The sequence below is a fragment of the Bombina bombina genome, chromosome 8 (assembly GCF_027579735.1).
Source record: "Bombina bombina isolate aBomBom1 chromosome 8, aBomBom1.pri, whole genome shotgun sequence".
NCBI lineage: Eukaryota > Metazoa > Chordata > Amphibia > Anura > Bombinatoridae > Bombina > Bombina bombina.
Genome location: NC_069506.1, coordinates 175174467 through 175198061, shown reverse-complemented (window position 1 = coordinate 175198061; position 23595 = coordinate 175174467). Strand labels below are relative to the sequence as shown.

Here is a 23595-nt window from a genome sequence, read left to right as displayed (position 1 = left end):
ACCGTCTGCCATAAGTCTCGTGTGGTGGCGTCTATAGGCAACATTTTTCTAAATATCGGAGGAGGGGAAAAAGGCACACCGGGTCTATCCCACTCCTTGCTAATAATCTCTGTAAGCCTCTTTGGTATAGGAAAAACGTCAGTACACACCAGTACCGCATAGTATTTATCCAGCCTACATAATTTCTCTGGGATTGCCACCGTGTCACAATCATTGAGAGCCGCTAACACCTCCCCTAGCAACACGCGGAGGTTCTCAAGCTTAAATTTAAAATTTGAAATGTCTGAATCCGGTCTCCCCGAATCAGAACCGTCACCCACAGAATGAAGCTCTCCGTCCTCATGTTCTACAAATTGTGACGCAGTATCAGACATGGCTCTCGTGTCATCGGCGCGCTCTGTCCTTAACCCAGAGCTGTCGCGCTTGCCTCTTAACTCGGGCATATTGTATAATACTTCTTTCATAGCATTAGCCATATCATGTAAAGTGATTTGTAAGGGCCTTGATGTACTTGGCGCCTCAATCTTACGCACCTTCCGAGCGGGAGACGAAGGTACTGACACGTGAGGAGAGTTAGACGGCATAACTTCCCCCTCGTTGTCTGGTGATAATTTCTTTATCGGTACAGATTGACTTTTATTCAAAGTAATATCAATACAATTGGTACACATATTTCTATTGGGCTCCACATCGGCTTTTAAACATAATGAACAAGCAGATTCCTCTGTATCAGACATGTTTAAACAGACTAGCAATGAAGCTAGCAAGCTTGGAAATTACTTCAATAAGTTTACAAGCAATATAAAAAACGCTGCAGCGCTTTTTTAAAAAACACAATTGAATAACAAAGAACTAGTTCAGTTATAGTCAACAATTCTTTAAATGTATTAATTAGCAGAGGATTGCACCCATTAGCAAAAGGATGATTAACCCCTCAGTACCCAAAAAACGGATATCAAATTAAGATTTAACGCTTTTATCACAGTCAAACACACTGTCACAGGTCTGCTGTGACTGATTACCTCCCTCAAAAACGAATTTTGAAGATCCCTGAGCTCTCTGGAGACGTCCTGGATCAAAGAGGAAGAAGCAGGAAGACTGTGCTAGAATTTTAACTGCGCAACAAGGCGCTAAAAAGGTCCCTCCCACTCCTATTACAACAGTGGGAGACCTGATATAACGGTTTCTATGCAGAAATATACGTTAGCCGTGTGGAAAAAAATCATGCCCAAAAAGATTTATCACCAAAGTACCTCACAAAACGATTAACATGCCAGTAAACGTTTTAAAAAACAACATTTCAGATGCTGTGTAAAGTTATTACTAAGCCTGCTACCAGTCGCTTCTACTGCAGTTAAGGCTCACACATTATATCAGTATTAACAGTATTTTTTCAGTCAAATTCTAGTCCCTAGAAAATAACTCTACCGTGCATACATTTATCAGCCTGATACCAGTCACTACTACTGCATTTAAGGCTGTACTTACATCATACGGGTAACAGCAGTGTTTTCTTAGTCAATTCCATTCCCAGAAAATATTGTACTGCACATACCTCATTTGCGGGAGACCCCGCATGCTATTCCCATTTTCTGAAGTTACCCCACTCCTCAGAATGTCGAGAACAGCCAGTGGATCTTAGTTATGCCTGCTAAGATCATAGAAAACGCAGGCAGTTTCTTTTTCCAAATACTGCCTGAGATAGAAAAACAGCACACTCCGGTGCCATTTAAAATAAACTTTTGATTGAAGAATAATTAAGTAAAAACTCCAGCTCCTCTCGCGACCTCCTTCTTTGTTGAGGGTTGCAAGGGAATGACTGGGTATGACATGTGAGGGGAGGAGCTATATAGCAGCTCTGCTTGGGTGATCCTCTTGCAACTTCCTGTTGAGAAGGAGAATATATCCCATAAGTAATGGATGACCCGTGGACTGAACACACTTAACAAGAGAAATTAGGAAGCCGTATAAGATCTTCCTATAAAATTCTGCTTGCACTAAAACACAAACATTAAACAGGCAGAATTAAGTGAAAGAGTGAAGGGGGACAACATGGCAGTACAAGGGGACAACATGCATGCTTTAAGTTCCAGTACTTGGCTCTTTCACACAATCATAAACCATCACTATCGCAGAGCAAATCAAATTAGTTGAAGTTGTTTTAGGGAAATCAGAGGTTATTTTTCATATTAATTATAATGCAAGAAATTTCCCTAATAGTTTCCAAATATGAGACACATCTGACAACATCAAGACGTATGTATTCAATAGTGTTGCTCTTCTCTAGAATGATCGAAAGAACCACAATCTAGCAAACTTCTAAGAGAAAAAACATAAGCAGAAACTAAATGGAAATTCAGAAAATTTCCATATCCTATATAATAAAAGACCAAATGTGTTTGTCCGAAGCTGTCATGCGCAGTAGAGACTGTGCACGAGGACAAACACACCTGGCCTTCCAACTGACCAGGCGTCGTGTGGTGGAGTGGGCGTGGCCGGACGGGTGCAACGTGGTCGGGCGTAACGTGGGCAGGGCCAGATGCCGGGGCGGCTGCAGAGAGACAAAGAGCTCTAAAGAGGGGGGATAGAAAGAGCAGAAGAGGGTGGAGAGAGAGAGAGAGAGAGACAGCAATAGAGAGGGGGGAGACGGACAGCAATAGAGAGAGGGGGGAAGACAGCCAGCAAAAGAGAGAGGGGGGAAGACAGCCAGCAAAAGAGAGAGGGGGGAAGACAGCCAGCAAAAGAGAGAGGGGGGAAGACAGCCAGCAAAAGAGAGAGGGGGGAAGACAGTCAGCAAAAGAGAGGGGAAGACAGTCAGCAAAAGAGAGAGGGAAGACAGTCAGCAAAAGAGAGAGGGGGAGAAAGCCAGCAAAAGAGAGAGGGGGAGAAAGCCAGCAAAAGAGAGAGGGGGAGAAAGCCAGCAAAAGAGAGAGGGGGAAAGACAGCCAGCAAAAGAGAGAGGGGGGAAGACAGCCAGCAAAAGAGAGAGGGGGGAAGACAGCCAGCAAAAGAGAGAGGGGGAAGACAGCCAGCAAAAGAGAGAGGGGGAGAGAGCCAGCAAAAGAGAGGGGAAGACAGTCAGCAAAAGAGAGAGGGAAGACAGCCAGCAAAAGAGAGAGGGGGAGACAGCCAGCAAAAGAGAGAGGGGGAGACAGCCAGCAAAAGAGAGAGGGGGAGACAGCCAGCAAAAGAGAGAGGGGGAGACAGCCAGCAAAAGAGAGAGGGGGAGACAGCCAGCAAAAGAGAGAGGGGGAGACAGCCAGCAAAAGAGAGAGGGGGAGACAGCCAGCAAAAGAGAGAGGGGGAGACAGCCAGCAAAAGAGAGAGGGGGAGACAGCCAGCAAAAGAGAGAGGGGGAGAGAGAGAGCAAAAGAGAGAGAGCAAAAGAGAGAGAGCAAAAGAGAGAGAGCAAAAGAGAGAGCAAAAGAGAGAGAGCAAAAGAGAGAGAGCAAAAGAGAGAGAGAGAGAGAGAGAGCAAAAGAGGGGGGATAGAGAGCGAGCAAGGGGTGGGACCGCTGTACTGCAAAAAATGGCCAGTGTACACGGGCTTTAGGACTAGTCATAATATAATTGATATAAAAAATTTGTAGGGACACAAATAGGTCCCAGCTCAAAAACAAATTTAGTAAAAAGTTGTTAATTTCAGTGTAAAATGTCAAAAGGATGAGAGTGAAGAACCCACAAAACCAGATTTAGATTCCTGGGAAGAATGGGATCATCGAAGACTAAAGATTCTATTAAGCACTGGAAATGCTCTGATGAAAGGAAATCTCCAGATGCATTTCAACATAGCAGAAACTTAACTTTATACAACTAAATCAGGTATATTCTACACACATTTTGGGAGCCATAACAAATACTTGCAGGATTATAGCACAGTTAAACAACTATTAAAAAACTGTACTTTCTGTGCACTAATATCGTTTATAAAACGCATCAAAACTAAATAGATAAGAGAATATAAGATGTAAAACGATAAAAGAGGGAAAACAGAGACAAACATACACAGAAACCCAAATGGAGGCAGAGAGGAAAAAACATAATTTATGTAAGAACTTACCTGATAAATTCATTTCTTTCATATTGGCAAGAGTTCATGAGCTAGTGACGTATGGGATATACAATCCTACAAGGAGGGGCAAAGTTTCCCAAACCTCAAAATGCCTATAAATACACCCCTCACCACACCCACAATTCAGTTTAACGAATAGTCAAGTAGTGGAGTGATAAAATAAGGAGTAAAAAAGCATACAAAAAGAGGAACTGGAAAAATAATTGTGCTTTTATACAAAAATCATTACCACCAAACAAAGGGTGGGCCTCATGGACTCTTGCCAATATTAAAGAAATTAATTTATCAGGTAAGTTCTTACATAAATTATGTTTGCTTTCATGTAATTGGCAATGAGCTAGTGACATATGGGATAGAAATAACCAAGATGTGGAAGACCACAGAAGAGTCACTAGAAAGGGAGGGATCAAATAAATCCACACAAAAAAAATAAAATAAGGCTTTCACATAAATTACAAGAAAAAAACTTAAATCATAAGCAGAAGAATCAAACTGAGAAAGCTGTCTGAAGAACTTTTCTACCAAAGACTTCTTCAGAAGAAGCAAATACATCAAAAACAGAATTTATGTTTACCTGATAAATTTCTTTCTCCAACGGTGTGTCCGGTCCACGGCGTCATCCTTACTTGTGGGATATTCTCTTCCCCAACAGGAAATGGCAAAGAGCCCAGCAAAGCTGGTCACATGATCCCTCCTAGGCTCCGCCTACCCCAGTCATTCGACCGACGTTAAGGAGGAATAATAGCATAGGAGAAACCATATGGTACCGTGGTGACTGTAGTTAAAGAAAATAAATTATCAGACCTGATTAAAAAACCAGGGCGGGCCGTGGACCGGACACACCGTTGGAGAAAGAAATTTATCAGGTAAACATAAATTCTGTTTTCTCCAACATAGGTGTGTCCGGTCCACGGCGTCATCCTTACTTGTGGGAACCAATACCAAAGCTTTAGGACACGGATGAAGGGAGGGAGCAAATCAGGTCACCTAAATGGAAGGCACCACGGCTTGCAAAACCTTTCTCCCAAAAATAGCCTCAGAAGAAGCAAAAGTATCAAACTTGTAAAATTTGGTAAAAGTGTGCAGTGAAGACCAAGTCGCTGCCCTACATATCTGATCAACAGAAGCCTCGTTCTTGAAGGCCCATGTGGAAGCCACAGCCCTAGTGGAATGAGCTGTGATTCTTTCGGGAGGCTGCCGTCCGGCAGTCTCGTAAGCCAATCTGATGATGCTTTTAATCCAAAAAGAGAGAGAGGTAGAAGTTGCTTTTTGACCTCTCCTTTTACCTGAATAAACAACAAACAAGGAAGATGTTTGTCTAAAATCCTTTGTAGCATCTAAATAGAATTTTAGAGCGCGAACAACATCCAAATTGTGCAACAAGCGTTCCTTCTTTGAAACTGGTTTCGGACACAGAGAAGGTACGATAATCTCCTGGTTAATGTTTTTGTTAGAAACAACTTTTGGAAGAAAACCCGGTTTAGTACGTAAAACCACCTTATCTGCATGGAACACCAGATAAGGAGGAGAACACTGCAGAGCAGACAATTCTGAAACTCTTCTAGCAGAAGAAATTGCAACTAAAAACAAAACTTTCCAAGATAATAACTTAATATCAACGGAATGTAAGGGTTCAAACGGAACCCCCTGAAGAACTGAAAGAACTAAATTGAGACTCCAAGGAGGAGTCAAAGGTTTGTAAACAGGCTTGATTCTAACCAGAGCCTGAACAAAGGCTTGAACATCTGGCACAGCTGCCAGTTTTTTGTGAAGTAACACCGACAAGGCAGAAATCTGTCCCTTCAGGGAACTTGCCGATAATCCTTTTTCCAATCCTTCTTGAAGGAAGGATAGAATCCTAGGAATCTTAACCTTGTCCCAAGGGAATCCTTTAGATTCACACCAACAGATATATTTTTTCCAAATTTTGTGGTAAATCTTTCTAGTTACAGGCTTTCTGGCCTGAACAAGAGTATCGATAACAGAATCTGAGAAACCTCGCTTCGATAAAATCAAGCGTTCAATCTCCAAGCAGTCAGCTGGAGTGAAACCAGATTCGGATGTTCGAACGGACCCTGAACAAGAAGGTCTCGTCTCAAAGGTAGCTTCCAAGGTGGAGCCGATGACATATTCACCAGATCTGCATACCAAGTCCTGCGTGGCCACGCAGGAGCTATCAAGATCACCGACGCCCTCTCCTGATTGATCCTGGCTACCAGCCTGGGGATGAGAGGAAACGGCGGGAACACATAAGCTAGTTTGAAGGTCCAAGGTGCTACTAGTGCATCCACTAGAGCCGCCTTGGGATCCCTGGATCTGGACCCGTAGCAAGGAACTTTGAAGTTCTGACGAGAGGCCATCAGATCCATGTCTGGAATGCCCCATAGTTGAGTGACTTGGGCAAAGATTTCCGGATGGAGTTCCCACTCCCCCGGATGCAATGTCTGACGACTCAGAAAATCCGCTTCCCAATTTTCCACTCCCGGGATGTGGATAGCAGACAGGTGGCAGGAGTGAGACTCCGCCCATAGAATAATCTTGGTCACTTCTTCCATCGCTAGGGAACTCCTTGTTCCCCCCTGATGGTTGATGTACGCAACAGTCGTCATGTTGTCTGATTGAAACCGTATGAACTTGGTCCTCGCTAGCTGAGGCCAAGCCTTGAGAGCATTGAATATCGCTCTCAGTTCCAGAATATTTATCGGTAGAAGAGATTCTTCCCGAGACCAAAGACCCTGAGCTTTCAGGGATCCCCAGACCGCGCCCCAGCCCATCAGACTGGCGTCGGTCGTGACAATGACCCACTCTGGTCTGCGGAATGTCATCCCTCGTGACAGGTTGTCCAGGGACAGCCACCAACGGAGTGAGTCTCTGGTCCTCTGATTTACTTGTATCTTTGGAGACAAGTCTGTATAGTCCCCATTCCACTGACTGAGCATGCACAGTTGTAATGGTCTTAGATGAATGCGCGCAAAAGGAACTATGTCCATTGCCGCTACCATCAACCCGATCACTTCCATGCACTGAGCTACGGAAGGAAGAGGAACGGAATGAAGTATTCGACAAGAGTCCAGAAGTTTTGTCTTTCTGGCCTCTGTTAGAAAAATCCTCATTTCTGAGGAGTCTATAATTGTTCCCAAGAAGGGAACCCTTGTTGACGGGGATAGAGAACTCTTTTCCACGTTCACTTTCCAGCCGTGCGATCTGAGAAAGGCCAGGACGATGTCCGTGTGAGCCTTTGCTCGAGGGAGGGACGACGCTTGAATCAGAATGTCGTCCAGGTAAGGTACTACTGCAATGCCCCTTGGTCTTAGCACCGCTAGAAGGGACCCTAGTACCTTTGTGAAAATCCTTGGAGCAGTGGCTAATCCGAAAGGAAGCGCCACGAACTGGTAATGTTTGTCCAGGAATGCAAACCTTAGGAACCGATGATGTTCCTTGTGGATAGGAATATGTAGATACGCATCCTTTAAATCCACCGTGGTCATGAATTGACCTTCCTGGATGGAAGGAAGGATAGTTCGAATGGTTTCCATCTTGAACGATGGGACCTTGAGAAATTTGTTTAAGATCTTGAGATCTAGGATTGGTCTGAACGTTCCCTCTTTTTTGGGAACTATGAACAGATTGGAGTAGAACCCCATCCCTTGTTCTCTCAATGGAACAGAATGAATCACTCCCATTTTTAACAGGTCTTCTACACAATGTAAGAACGCCTGTCTTTTTATGTGGTCTGAAGACAACTGAGACCTGTGGAACCTCCCCCTTGGGGGAAGTCCCTTGAATTCCAGAAGATAACCCTGGGAGACTATTTCTAGCGCCCAAGGATCCAGAACATCTCTTGCCCAAGCCTGAGCGAAGAGAGAGAGTCTGCCCCCCACCAGATCCGGTCCCGGATCGGGGGCCGATATTTCATGCTGTCTTGGTAGCAGTGGCAGGTTTCTTGGCCTGCTTTCCCTTGTTCCAGCCTTGCATTGGTCTCCAAGCTGGCTTGGCCTGAGAAGTATTACCCTCTTGCTTAGAGGACGTAGCACCTTGGGCTGGTCCGTTTTTACGAAAGGGACGAAAAACAGAATTTATGTTTACCTGATAAATTTCTTTCTCCAACGGTGTGTCCGGTCCACGGCGTCATCCTTACTTGTGGGATATTCTCTTCCCCAACAGGAAATGGCAAAGAGCCCAGCAAAGCTGGTCACATGATCCCTCCTAGGCTCCGCCTACCCCAGTCATTCGACCGACGTTAAGGAGGAATAATAGCATAGGAGAAACCATATGGTACCGTGGTGACTGTAGTTAAAGAAAATAAATTATCAGACCTGATTAAAAAACCAGGGCGGGCCGTGGACCGGACACACCGTTGGAGAAAGAAATTTATCAGGTAAACATAAATTCTGTTTTCTCCAACATAGGTGTGTCCGGTCCACGGCGTCATCCTTACTTGTGGGAACCAATACCAAAGCTTTAGGACACGGATGAAGGGAGGGAGCAAATCAGGTCACCTAAATGGAAGGCACCACGGCTTGCAAAACCTTTCTCCCAAAAATAGCCTCAGAAGAAGCAAAAGTATCAAACTTGTAAAATTTGGTAAAAGTGTGCAGTGAAGACCAAGTCGCTGCCCTACATATCTGATCAACAGAAGCCTCGTTCTTGAAGGCCCATGTGGAAGCCACAGCCCTAGTGGAATGAGCCGTGATTCTTTCGGGAGGCTGCCGTCCGGCAGTCTCGTAAGCCAATCTGATGATGCTTTTAATCCAAAAAGAGAGAGAGGTAGAAGTTGCTTTTTGACCTCTCCTTTTACCTGAATAAACAACAAACAGGGAAGATGTTTGTCTAAAATCCTTTGTAGCATCTAAATAGAATTTTAGAGCGCGAACAACATCCAAATTGTGCAACAAGCGTTCCTTCTTTGAAACTGGTTTCGGACACAGAGAAGGTACGATAATCTCCTGGTTAATGTTTTTGTTAGAAACAACTTTTGGAAGAAAACCAGGTTTAGTACGTAAAACCACCTTATCTGCATGGAACACCAGATAAGGAGGAGAACACTGCAGAGCAGATAATTCTGAAACTCTTCTAGCAGAAGAAATTGCAACTAAAAACAAAACTTTCCAAGATAATAACTTAATATCAACGGAATGTAAGGGTTCAAACGGAACCCCCTGAAGAACTGAAAGAACTAGATTGAGACTCCAAGGAGGAGTCAAAGGTTTGTAAACAGGCTTGATTCTAACCAGAGCCTGAACAAAGGCTTGAACATCTGGCACAGCTGCCAGTTTTTTGTGAAGTAACACCGACAAGGCAGAAATCTGTCCCTTCAGGGAACTTGCCGATAATCCTTTTTCCAATCCTTCTTGAAGGAAGGATAGAATCCTAGGAATCTTAACCTTGTCCCAAGGGAATCCTTTAGATTCACACCAACAGATATATTTCTTCCAAATTTTGTGGTAAATCTTTCTAGTTACAGGCTTTCTGGCCTGAACAAGAGTATCGATAACAGAATCTGAGAAACCTCGCTTCGATAAAATCAAGCGTTCAATCTCCAAGCAGTCAGCTGGAGTGAAACCAGATTCGGATGTTCGAACGGACCCTGAACAAGAAGGTCTCGTCTCAAAGGTAGCTTCCAAGGTGGAGCCGATGACATATTCACCAGATCTGCATACCAAGTCCTGCGTGGCCACGCAGGAGCTATCAAGATCACCGACGCCCTCTCCTGATTGATCCTGGCTACCAGCCTGGGGATGAGAGGAAACGGCGGAAACACATAAGCTAGTTTGAAGGTCCAAGGTGCTACTAGCGCATCCACTAGAGCCGCCTTGGGATCCCTGGATCTGGACCCGTAGCAAGGAACTTTGAAGTTCTGACGAGAGGCCATCAGATCCATGTCTGGAATGCCCCAAAGTTGAGTGACTTGGGCAAAGATTTCCGGATGGAGTTCCCACTCCCCCGGATGCAATGTCTGACGACTCAGAAAATCCGCTTCCCAATTTTCCACTCCCGGGATGTGGATAGCAGACAGGTGGCAGGAGTGAGACTCCGCCCATAGAATAATCTTGGTCACTTCTTCCATCGCTAGGGAACTCCTTGTTCCCCCCTGATGGTTGACGTACGCAACAGTCGTCATGTTGTCTGATTGAAACCGTATGAACTTGGTCCTCGCTAGCTGAGGCCAAGCCTTGAGAGCATTGAATATCGCTCTCAGTTCCAGAATATTTATCGGTAGAAGAGATTCTTCCCGAGACCAAAGACCCTGAGCTTTCAGGGATCCCCAGACCGCGCCCCAGCCCATCAGACTGGCGTCGGTCGTGACAATGACCCACTCTGGTCTGTGGAATGTCATCCCTCGTGACAGGTTGTCCAGGGACAGCCACCAACGGAGTGAGTCTCTGGTCCTCTGATTTACTTGTATCTTTGGAGACAAGTCTGTATAGTCCCCATTCCACTGACTGAGCATGCACAGTTGTAATGGTCTTAGATGAATGCGCGCAAAAGGAACTATGTCCATTGCCGCTACCATCAACCCGATCACTTCCATGCACTGAGCTACGGAAGGAAGAGGAACGGAATGAAGTATTCGACAAGAGTCCAGAAGCTTTGTCTTTCTGGCCTCTGTTAGAAAAATCCTCATTTCTGAGGAGTCTATAATTGTTCCCAAGAAGGGAACCCTTGTTGACGGGGATAGAGAACTCTTTTCCACGTTCACTTTCCAGCCGTGCGATCTGAGAAAGGCCAGGACGATGTCCGTGTGAGCCTTTGCTCGAGGGAGGGACGACGCTTGAATCAGAATGTCGTCCAGGTAAGGTACTACTGCAATGCCCCTTGGTCTTAGCACAGCTAGAAGGGACCCTAGTACCTTTGTGAAAATCCTTGGAGCAGTGGCTAATCCGAAAGGAAGCGCCACGAACTGGTAATATTTGTCCAGGAATGCAAACCTTAGGAACCGATGATGTTCCTTGTGGATAGGAATATGTAGATACGCATCCTTTAAATCCACCGTGGTCATGAATTGACCTTCCTGGATGGAAGGAAGGATAGTTCGAATTGTTTCCATCTTCAAAGATGGGACCTTGAGAAATTTGTTTAAGATCTTGAGATCTAGGATTGGTCTGAATGTTCCCTCTTTTTTTTGGGAACTATGAACAGATTGGAGTAGAACCCCATCCCTTGTTCTCTCAATGGAACAGGATGAATCACTCCCATTTTTAGCAGGTCTTCTACACAATGTAAGAACGCCTGTCTTTTTATGTGGTCTGAAGACAACTGAGACCTGTGGAACCTTCCCCTTGGGGGAAGTCCCTTGAATTCCAGAAGATAACCCTGGGAGACTATTTCTAGCGCCCAAGGATCCAGAACATCTCTTGCCCAAGCGTGAGCGAAGAGAGAGAGTCTGCCCCCCACCAGATCCGGTCCCGGATCGGGGGCCGATATTTCATGCTGTCTTGGTAGCAGTGGCAGGTTTCTTTGCCTGCTTTCCCTTGTTCCAGCCTTGCATTGGTCTCCAAGCTGGCTTGGCCTGAGAAGTATTACCCTCTTGCTTAGAGGACGTAGCACCTTGGGCTGGTCCGTTTTTACGAAAGGGGCGAAAATTAGGTCTATTTTTTGCCTTGAAAGGCCGATCCTGAGGAAGGGCATGACCCTTACCCCCAGTGATATCAGAGATAATCTCTTTCAAGTCAGGACCAAACAGCGTTTTCCCCTTGAAAGGAATGTTTAGTAGCTTGTTCTTGGAAGACGCATCAGCCGACCAAGATCTCAACCAAAGCGCTCTGCGCGCCACAATAGCAAACCCAGAATTCTTGGCCGCTAACTTAGCCAATTGCAAAGAGGCGTCTAGAGTGAAAGCATTAGCCAATTTGAGAGCATTGACTCTGTCCATAATCTCCTCATAAGGAGGAGAGTCACTATCGAGCACCTTAATCAGCTCATCAAACCAGAAATATGCGGCTGTAGTGACAGGGACAATGCATGAAATGGGTTGTAGAAGGTAACCCTGCTGAACAAACATCTTTTTAAGCAAACCTTCTAATTTTTTATCCATAGGATCTTTGAAAGCACAACTATCCTCTATGGGAATAGTGGTGCGTTTGTTTAAAGTAGAAACCGCTCCCTCGACCTTGGGGACTGACTGCCATAAGTCCTTTCTGGGGTCGACCATAGGAAACAATTTTTTAAATATGGGGGGAGGGACGAAAGGAATACCGGGCCTTTCCCATTCTTTATTAACAATGTCCGCCACCCGCTTGGGTATAGGAAAAGCTTCTGGGAGCCCCGGCACCTCTAGGAACTTGTCCATTTTACCTAGTTTCTCTGGGATGACCAAATTTTCACAATCATCCAGAGTGGATAATACCTCCTTAAGCAAAATGCGGAGATGTTCCAATTTAAATTTAAAAGTAATCACATCGGATTCAGCCTGCTGAGAAATGTTCCCTAAATCAGTAATTTCTCCCTCAGACAAAACCTCCCTGGCTCCCTCAGATTGGGTTAGGGGCCCTTCAGAGATATTAATATCAGCGTCGTCATGCTCTTCAGTAACTAAAACAGAGCATCCACGCTTACGCTGACAAGGGTTCATTTTGGCTAAAATGTTTTTGACAGAATTATCCATTACAGCCGTTAATTGTTGCATAGTAAGGAGTATTGGCGCGCTAGATGTACTAGGGGCCTCCTGAGTGGGCAAGACTCGTGTAGACGAAGGAGGGAATGATGCAGTACCATGCTTACTCCCCTCACTTGAGGAATCATCTTGGGCATCATTGTCATTATCACATAAATCACATTTATTTAAATGAATAGGAATTCTGGCTTCCCCACATTCAGAACACAGTCTATCTGGTAGTTCAGACATGTTAAACAGGCATAAACTTGATAAGAAAGTACAAAAAACGTTTTGAAATAAAACCGTTACTGTCACTTTAAATTTTAAACTGAACACACTTTATTACTGCAATTGCGAAAAAACATGAAGGAATTGTTCAAAATTCACCAAACTTTCACCACAGTGTCTTAAAGCCTTGAAAATATTGCACACCAATTTTGGAAGCTTTAACCCTTAAAATAACGGAACCGGAGCCGTTTTAAGCTTTAACCCCTTTACAGTCCCTGGTATCTGCTTTGCTGAGACCCAACCAAACCCAAGGGGAATACGATACCAAATGATGCCTTCAGAAGTCTTTTATCAGTATCAGAGCTCCTCTCACATGCGAATGCATGCCATGCCTCTCAAAAACAAGTGCGCAACACTGGCGCGAAAATGAGACTCTGCCTATGCTTTGGGAAAGCCCCTAAAGAATAAGGTGTCTAAAACAGTGCCTGCCGATATAATTATATCAAAATACCCAGAATAAATGATTCCTCAAGGCTAAATAAGTGTTAATATCAATCGATTTAGCCCAAAAAATGTCTACAGTCTAAATAAGCCCTTGTGAAGCCCTTATTTACAATCGTAATAAACATGGCTTACCGGATCCCATAGGGAAAATGACAGCTTCCAGCATTACCTCGTCTTGTTAGAATGTGTCATACCTCAAGCAGCAAAGGACTGCAAACTGTTCCCCCAACTGAAGTTAATGCTCTCAACAGTCCTGTGTGGAACAGCCATGGATTTTAGTTACGGTTGCTAAAATCATTTTCCTCATACAAACAGAATTCTTCATCTCTTTTCTGTTTCTGAGTAAATAGTACGTACCAGCACTATTTGAAAATAACAAACTCTTGATTGAATAATGAAAAACTACAGTTAAACACTAAAAAACTCTAAGCCATCTCCGTGGAGATGTTGCCTGTACAACGGCAAAGAGAATGACTGGGGTAGGCGGAGCCTAGGAGGGATCATGTGACCAGCTTTGCTGGGCTCTTTGCCATTTCCTGTTGGGGAAGAGAATATCCCACAAGTAAGGATGACGCCGTGGACCGGACACACCTATGTTGGAGAAATTAGGTCTATTTTTTGCCTTGAAAGGCCGATCCTGAGGAAGGGCATGGCCCTTACCCCCAGTGATATCAGAGATAATCTCTTTCAAGTCAGGACCAAACAGCGTTTTCCCCTTGAAAGGAATGTTTAGTAGCTTGTTCTTGGAAGACGCATCAGCCGACCAAGATTTCAACCAAAGCGCTCTGCGCGCCACAATAGCAAACCCCGAATTCTTAGCCGCTAACTTAGCCAATTGCAAAGAGGCGTCTAGAGTGAAAGAATTAGCCAATTTGAGAGCATTGACTCTGTCCATAATCTCCTCATAAGGAGGAGAGTCACTATCGAGCACCTTAATCAGTTCATCAAACCAGAAATATGCGGCTGTAGTGACAGGGACAATGCATGAAATGGGTTGTAGAAGGTAACCCTGCTGAACAAACATCTTTTTAAGCAAACCTTCTAATTTTTTATCCATAGGATCTTTGAAAGCACAACTATCCTCTATGGGAATAGTGGTGCGTTTGTTTAAAGTAGAAACCGCTCCCTCGACCTTGGGGACTGACTGCCATAAGTCCTTTCTGGGGTCGACCATAGGAAACAATTTTTTAAATATGGGGGGAGGGACGAAAGGAATACCGGGCCTTTCCCATTCTTTATTAACAATGTCCGCCACCCGCTTGGGTATAGGAAAAGCTTCTGGGAGCCCCGGCACCTCTAGGAACTTGTCCATTTTACATAGTTTCTCTGGGATGACCAAATTTTCACAATCATCCAGAGTGGATAATACCTCCTTAAGCAAAATGCGGAGATGTTCCAATTTAAATTTAAAAGTAATCACATCAGATTCAGCCTGCTGAGAAATGTTCCCTAAATCAGTAATTTCTCCCTCAGACAAAACCTCCCTGGCCCCCTCAGATTGGGTTAGGGGCCCTTCAGAGATATTAATATCAGCGTCGTCATGCTCTTCAGTAACTAAAACAGAGCATCCACGCTTACGCTGACAAGGGTTCATTTTGGCTAAAATGTTTTTGACAGAATTATCCATTACAGCCGTTAATTGTTGCATAGTAAGGAGTATTGGCGCGCTAGATGTACTAGGGGCCTCCTGAGTGGGCAAGACTCGTGTAGACGAAGGAGGGAATGATGCAGTACCATGCTTACTCCCCTCACTTGAGGAATCATCTTGGGCATCATTGTCATTATCACATAAATCACATTTATTTAAATGAATAGGAATTCTGGCTTCCCCACATTCAGAACACAGTCTATCTGGTAGTTCAGACATGTTAAACAGGCATAAACTTGATAAGAAAGTACAAAAAACGTTTTGAAATAAAACCGTTACTGTCACTTTAAATTTTAAACTGAACACACTTTATTACTGCAATTGCGAAAAAACATGAAGGAATTGTTCAAAATTCACCAAACTTTCACCACAGTGTCTTAAAGCCTTGAAAATATTGCCCACCAATTTTGGAAGCTTTAACCCTTAAAATAAATGATTCCTCAAGGCTAAATAAGTGTTAATATCAATCGATTTAGCCCAAAAAAAGGTCTACAGTCTAAATAAGCCCTTGTGAAGCCCTTATTTACAATCGTAATAAACATGGCTTACCGGATCCCATAGGGAAAATGACAGCTTCCAGCATTACATCGTCTTGTTAGAATGTGTCATACCTCAAGCAGCAAAGGACTGCAAACTGTTCCCCCAACTGAAGTTAATTGCTCTCAACAGTCCTGTGTGGAACAGCCATGGATTTTAGTTACGGTTGCTAAAATCATTTTCCTCATACAAACAGAATTCTTCATCTCTTTTCTGTTTCTGAGTAAATAGTACGTACCAGCACTATTTGAAAATAACAAACTCTTGATTGAATAATGAAAAACTACAGTTAAACACTAAAAAACTCTAAGCCATCTCCGTGGAGATGTTGCCTGTACAACGGCAAAGAGAATGACTGGGGTAGGCGGAGCCTAGGAGGGATCATGTGACCAGCTTTGCTGGGCTCTTTGCCATTTCCTGTTGGGGAAGAGAATATCCCACAAGTAAGGATGACGCCGTGGACCGGACACACCTATGTTGGAGAAATGGTAAAATTTAGTAAATGTATGCAAAGAAGACCAAGTTGCTGCTTTGCAAATCTGATCAACCGAAGCTTCATTCTTAAAAGCCCAAGAAGTGGCGACTGATCTAGTAGAATGAGCTGTAATTCTCTAAGGAAGAGACTGCCCTGCCTCCAAATAAGCCTTGTGATTCAAAAGCTTTAACCAAGATGCCAAAGAAATGGCAGAGGCTTTCTGACCTTTCCTAGGACCAGAAAAAACAAATAGACTAGAAGTCTTCCTGAAATCTTTAGTAGCTTCGACATAATATTTCAAAGCCCTTACAACATCCAAAGAATGTAAAGATCTTTCAAGAGTATTCTTAGGATTAGGACACAAGGAAGGAACAACAATTTCCCTACTAATGTTGTTCAAATTCACAACCTTAGGAAGAAATTTAAACGAAGTCCGCTAAACAGCTTCATCCTGATGTAAAATCAGAATGGGAGACTCACAAGAGAGAGCAGACAATTCAGAAACTTTTCTAGCAGAAGAGATAGCCAAAAGGAACAACACTTTCCAAGAAAGTAGTTTAGTATCCAAAGAATGCATAGGTTCAAAAGGAGGAGCCTGCAAAGCTTCCAAAACCAAATTAAGACTCCAAGGAGGAGAGACTGATTTAACAACAGGCTTGAGACGAACCAAAGCCTGAACAAAACGGTAAATATCAGGAAGCTTAGCAATCTTTCTATGAAATATAACAGAAAGAGCAGAGATTTGTCCCTTCAAAGTACTTGCAGTCAAACCTTTATCCAAACCATCCTGAAGAAACTGTAAAATTCTAGGAATCCTAAACGAATGCCAAGAGAATCTATGAGAAAAACAACATGAAATATAGGTTTTCCAAACCAAATAATAAATCTTCCTTGAAACAGACTTACGAGCCTGTAGCATAGTATTAATCACTGAGTCAGAGAAACCTCTATCATTAAGCGTTGAATCACCATACCTTCAAATGTAACGATTTGAGATCCTGATGGAAAAATGGCCATTAAGACAGAAGGTCTGGTCTTAAAGGAAGTGGCCAAGGTTGGCAACTTGACATCGGACAAGATCCGCAAACCAAAATCTGTGAGGCCATGCTGGTGCTATCAGAAACACATGTGAATGTTCCATTATGATCTTGGAGATCACCCTTGGAAGAAGAACTATAGGCGGAAAGATGTAAGCAGGTTGATATGGCCAAGGAACTGCCAACGCATCTACCATCTCTGCCTGAGGATCTCTGGACCTGGAAAGATACCTGGGAAGTCATGAAATCTATTTCTGGAAGACCCCACATCTGTACAATCTGACAAAATACATCTGTATGGAGAGACCACTCCCCTGGATGTAAAGTCTGACGGCTGAGATAATCTGCTTCCCAATTGTCTACACCTAGGATATGTATCACAGAAATTAGACAGGAGTTGGATTCCGACAAAGAAAGTATTTGAGATATGTCTTTCATTGCTAAAGGACTGCGAGTCCCACCCTGATGATTGACATATGCCACAGTTGTGATATTGTCTGTCTGAAAATGAATAAATGATTCTCTCTTTAGTAGAGGCCAAGCCTGAAGAGTCCTGAAAATAGCACAGAGTGCTGTCAGAGACCTCCAGACAGCTCCCCAACCTGTGAGACTTGCATCTGTTGAAATCACAGTCCAGGAAGGACAAACAAGAGAGGCCCCTTGAAGAATCCGATGATGGTCTAACCACCAGGACCAAGAGAGTTGAATGTTGGGATTTAAGTATATCAACTGTGATAAGAGTATAATCCCTGCACCATTGATTCAGCATGCAAAGCTGCAGAGATCTCATATGAAAACGAGCAAAGGTGATCGCGTCTGATGCTGCAGTCATGAGACCTAAAATTTCCATGCACATAGCCACTGAAGGTTTTGAAAGGCAGAAACCAATTTAATTTGTCTCGTCTGTTAAAGACAGAGTCATGGATACTGAATCTATCTGCAAACCTAAAAAGGTGACCCTTGTCTGAGGAATCAATAAACTCTTTAATAAATTGATCCTCCAACCATGGTTTTTGAAGAAACAACACAAGTTGATTTGTGTGAGATTCTGCTAAATGAAAAGATTGAGCCAGTACCAAGATATAGTCCAAATAAGGAAACACTGCAATACCCTGCTCTCTGATTACAGATAGAAGGGCACCGAGAACCTTCGAAAAAAAGATTCTTGGAGCTTTAGCTAGGCCAAACGGCAGAACAGAGAGAGAGAGAGAGAGAGAGAGAGAGAGAGAGAGAGAGAGAGAGAGAATCTCAGAAACCGATAGTGGTCTGAATGAATCGGAATGTGAAGATACGCACCCTTTAAGTCTATTGAGGACATGTAATGACTTTGCTGAACAAAAAAGGCAGAATAGTCCTTATAGTCACCATCTTGAGAGTTGGGACTCTTACAAATTAATTAAAATAACTTCAGATCCAGAACTGGTCTGAAAGAATTTTCATTCTTTGTGACAATGAATAGCTATGAATAAAAACCCTGACCCTCTTCCAGAAGTGGAACTGGTACAATTATTCCTGAAAGCTCTAGATGTGAAACACACTTTGTTGGAACGTGAGAGAGAAAAAAATCTTCTCACAGGAGGTCTATAATTCTGAAACCTATTTGATACCCCTGAGAGACAATATTCTGAATCCAATGGCCTCTAGTTCTCAATGTCTGTCGGACCTGATCCGACAGTGCGGATCAGGTCTGACAGACATAGCTGAATACGGCGAGCAATACGCTCGCCGTATTCAGCATTGCACCAGCAGCTCACAAGAGCTGCTGGTGCAACGCCGCCCCCTGCAGACTCGCGGCCAATCGGCTGCCAGCAGGGGGGTGTCAATCAACCCGATCGTACTCTATCGGCTCAGAGCAGGCGGACAGGTTATGGAGCTGCTTCATAACTGCTGTTTCTGGCGAGCTTGATACATATGCCCCAGTGATTCTGAACAGAACCTGCCCAAATGTCTTGAAATAATTTCAATCTGCCCCCCACCAGCAAAACTGGATTGAGGGCTGCACCTTTATGCAGTCTTGGGGGCTGGCTTTGGTTTCTTATAAGGCTTGGATTTATTCCAACTGGAGCCAGAGTCCTTAGGGGAAGAAGTGTTTTTTTGTTCTCTATTCTGATTAGAAGCTCTAGATTTGCCCTTCGACTTTTTATCTTGGGGCAAAAAAACTCCCTTCCCCCCAGTAATAGTGGAAATAATTGAATCCAACTGGGAACCAAACAAATTATTACCCTGGAATGAGAGAGATAGTAACCTAGATTTAGATACCATATCAGCATTCCATGATTTGAGCCATAAAGCTCTTCTAGTTAAAATAGCCAAAGACGTAGATTTAAAATCAATCTTGATGATATCAAAAATAGCATCACAGTAAATGATTAGCATGTTGAAGCAAACGAACAATGCTATGCAAATCGGAATCTTTTTCCGATGTGCTAAGCTATCCAACTAAAAAGTTGATGCAGTCGCAACATCAGCAATAGAAATGGCAGGTCTGAGAATATAAATAAGCTTTCCTTAGATAAGATTCAATTCTAAAGGATCCTTAAAAGAGGTACTATCTTCCATAGGAATAGTAGTATGCTTAGCAAAAGTAGAAATAGCCCCATCAACCTTAGGGTCTTTTCCCCAAAACTCTAACTTAGCTACTGGCAAAGGATGCAACTTTTTCAACCTTGAAAAAGGAACAAAAGAAGTACCAAGCTTAGACCATTTCTTAGCAATCACATCAAAAATAGCATCAGGAACAGGAAAAACCTCCTCAATATCCAAAGTTATCAACACTTCTTTTAACAAAGAACGAATATACTCAGTCTTAAAAAGATAAGATGATTTATCAGTGTCAACATTTGAAGTAGGATCTTCTGAATCAGAGATATCCTCATCAGAAGTGGATATATCAGTATGTTGTCAGTCATTACAAATTTCATCAGTATTACGAGAAGTTTTAAAATAACTTTTACGTTTATTCGAAGGTGGTATAGCAGCCATAGCCTTCTGTATCACATTAGCAATATAATTTTTCATTGTAACAGGGATATAATGTACTTTAGATGTTGAAGGAACAAAAGATACTGTACTAGCACTAATAGAAACCTTTTCTGCATGCAAAAGCTTATCATGACAACTGTTACATACTACAGCTGGAGATATAATCTCCACTATTTTAGAACAGATACACTTAGCTTTGGTAGAACTGTGTTCAGGCAGCATGGTTCCTACAGCAGCTTCTGAGACAGGATCAGATTGAGACATCTTGTAAAATGTAAAAGAAAAAATAACATTTAAAACAGAAATATCTTATTTCCACATATAGCAGTTTCAGGAATGGGAAAAAATACAAATGCTAAAATTGACAAAAAAAGCAAATAGCATAGCCCTCTGAGCATAAAGAAGGCAATGAGCATATAGGAAGTCGAGTAAAAAATAAAACTTTTTGGCGCCAAGAATGACGCACAACGCAAAAGGAAGTTGAGAAATGTTTTGGCGCCAACAAACATCCAGAAATGAGGCAACCCACGTCAAACACAATTTCGCACCAAACAACCTAGTGTCAACTAAGACGCAGGAAATGACGAACTTGCGTCATCAGACGCACATGCACGCCAAAAAAATTCTCGTGCCAAGAATGACGCAATAAATAACATTTTGCTCCCTCGCGAGCCTAATTTGCCCACAAGTTTTTTAAAGAAAAAGCAAGTCAAATTGGAAAAAAAAGACTATACCCCAGGTAAGACAAACTTCCTAAAATATGATTCCCATAATGAAACTGCTGAACTGCAAAGGGAAATACACATAGACCTGACTCATGGCATATATAAGTAAAATACATATATTTAAAACTTTATACTAATACATAAAGCGCCAAACCATAGCTGAGAGTGTCTTAAATAATGATACATACTTACCGAAAGACACCCATCCACATATAGCAGATAGCCAAACCAGTACTGAACACTATCAGAAGATTTAATGGTATATAAGAGTATATCGTCTATCTGAAAAGGGAGGTAGGAGATGAATCCCTACGTCCGATAACAGAGAACCCTTGAAAAGATTTCCCGCAAGAGTAACCATGAAATCAATAGGTGATACTCTCTTCACATCCCTCTGACAAACACTGTACTCAGAGGAATTGGGCTTCATAATGCTTAGAAGCGCTTATAAAAGGAATCATAAAAAATCAAGCACAAACTTACTTCACCACCTCCATAGGAGCCAAAGTTTGTAAAACTGAATTGTGGATGTGGTGAGGGGTGTATTTATAGGCATTTTGAGGTTTGGGAAACTTTGCCCCTCCTGGTAGGATTGCATTTTCCATATGTCACTAGCTCATGGACTCTTGCCAATTACATGAAAGAAAAGTGCAGATAACCAGCAGGTGAGGAGTAACCCAGACACTACTGCTATATGTAAGTGAGGGAGGGCAACTAGCAGGAGGTACCCTCAGTCAGTCACAGACCATAAATTCAATGGGGAAACCCAACACAAACCTCTCAGCTGTACACGGGTGCCTGTACGTTGGGGCTCCCACTTGTAGTACTGAAAGTGGTCTCAACAGCAGTCAGGTGGAGCATTAAAGTAGTAAGTGTGCATTACTAAGAAGGGTCAAAATAAAACACTTCTAGTGAAGCAAAGCTCCTACTAAGCCTACCTTACTCGGAGTAACCTGAAATTAAACTGACTCATACAGGAAGGGGAGGGGGTATATGTAGGGGTGGGATCCACCCCTTTCGAAGTTTGAGAGGCATTTCTACCTACGACTGTTGTAAGAGGTCATCTACCTCACAGCAATGATAGTGTTCTAAAATAAATTAAAAAGTGTACAAGGGAAGTATTACATGATGAAAAACATATATATTGGCAAACTTAACACAAAAACTTGTAACTAGCTATCAATCCTATCTACATTTGTTAAGGCTGACACAATTACTTTAGGCATATTTTAGTACAACCAATGGTCCAGTATTGTAGATGCTTGTGCAGTTACTTACGAATGTCTTCTAAATCAAGGTCATCATACAGGAACTCATTTTCCTCAAAATCGGGATCCTGCGAGGAGTCCACATAATACTCTACATCATCTTTAATCTTCCGTATTGAATCCACATTGATAGAGTCATTATCTAACATTCGTAAAATAGTTTCCAGCATTCGGATATGGTACCTATGTTTCTCTATGTGCCGTTTCAGTCCCTCTATCCGGTCTTGCTTCTGCTAACAACGGGCATAACAGGTGCCGCAAAGAAAAGAATACACAACATAGAGGTAAATCCCATTTTCTCAGCATTTTAAAACTTCACCCTCACAAATAAAGAAATAAAAGCTAAAAAAATTGTATGCACCAATGTGTGAGAATAGTCAGCACAAATGCTAAAACTACATATCTGTAAGGGAAACTCATTTTAGCAATTACAACTATGCGTGAACACAAAAGGGTTTTTAGTAGCATAATAAAACAAACTTGTTTGCAAACTTCTTTGCAGCAACATGAATTTTTAAATGGATTTTTTTAAATTTATTGTAAAGCTTATTACAAACTTTAAGAACCCCCAAATGAGTAATGAAACTGTAAAGAGAAAAAAACTCACATCCTTGTCGCCTTTCTTCTTTCTTGTTTGTACCGACAAAGACTCTACCTCACTTTCAAACTGATCCACTCCCATGTTAAGTGAGTCTATCGTGTTCTGTATAAAAAAAGGGGAAGGGGAAAAAAAAAAAAAAAGTGAGAAGAAAGGATTGAGATCGAAACAAAAAGTTATTTTAATTGTCCCCTCTGACATTAGCTACAGATTGTATTATGTTCTTTATAATCTAATTATACCATTAAAGCTTTCTTTTTAAATATTACATACACAAACATTCAACCACCGGGTACAAATAATGTATGTGTTTTATAAACTGTAAGAATACATGCTAGCTGAATTAATACACATCTCGAACCTGAGGTACTAATAGAACCAAAAAAGTAAAAACAAACAAATAAGTATTGAGTAATCTAAAAAAAAAAAAAAAAAAAAAAAGGAAAAAGAAACAATACTTATTGTTTAAGTGACAGCAGTTGCTCTACAAACAAAATTCTAATGATTACAAAGGGAGTATCTCAGCAAGAAAACAAAGCCTAATGGCTATTTTGAGAAAGGGAAATAAACAGCAAAAAACAAACATGAAGGTATTGTAAACGAATAGAGTTTGAAACAGAATAAATGTTACTTAGACAATGTTTCTAATAAATGATAGGGCCTCATCCTAGTAGGTTATAAGTGACAAAAACATTAGAAAAAAGGTTGAATTTGGACAAACTACACAAAAATATATTACCCTGAATTGGGAGCCAGCCTGAATGTGTTTAAAACAAACAAAAAAAATAAAAATTTACAAATTACAAAGCTTTAGCATTAATAGTATGATATAACAGATTATAGTGGTTAATTGGAGAATCAGTGGCTGCTCTGTGTGTGATATAAAGTATAGTATTAAAGGGCCATTATACACTCATTTTTTCTT

The 23595-nt window shown here is 42.3% G+C and overlaps 1 protein-coding gene across 2 annotated transcripts in view; it reads right to left on the bottom strand.

Annotated features, from left to right (window-relative positions):
- The window catches only part of CNOT3 (CCR4-NOT transcription complex subunit 3), a 181024-nt gene extending 158138 nt beyond the window's left edge, over nucleotides 1–22886 (bottom strand). Inside the window, exons 1-2 of one of the 2 annotated variants that reach the window (XM_053690725.1) lie at nucleotides 22680–22886; nucleotides 22083–22305 (exon numbers count right to left, since the gene is read on the bottom strand). In XM_053690725.1, the coding sequence (XP_053546700.1) occupies nucleotides 22083–22305; nucleotides 22680–22871 (415 nt within the window). In that variant the 5' untranslated portion in view covers nucleotides 22872–22886. The remainder of the gene's footprint in view (nucleotides 1–22082; nucleotides 22306–22679) is intronic. The other variant, XM_053690726.1, reaches the window with a different exon arrangement.
- Nucleotides 22887–23595: the final 709 nt, after the last annotated feature.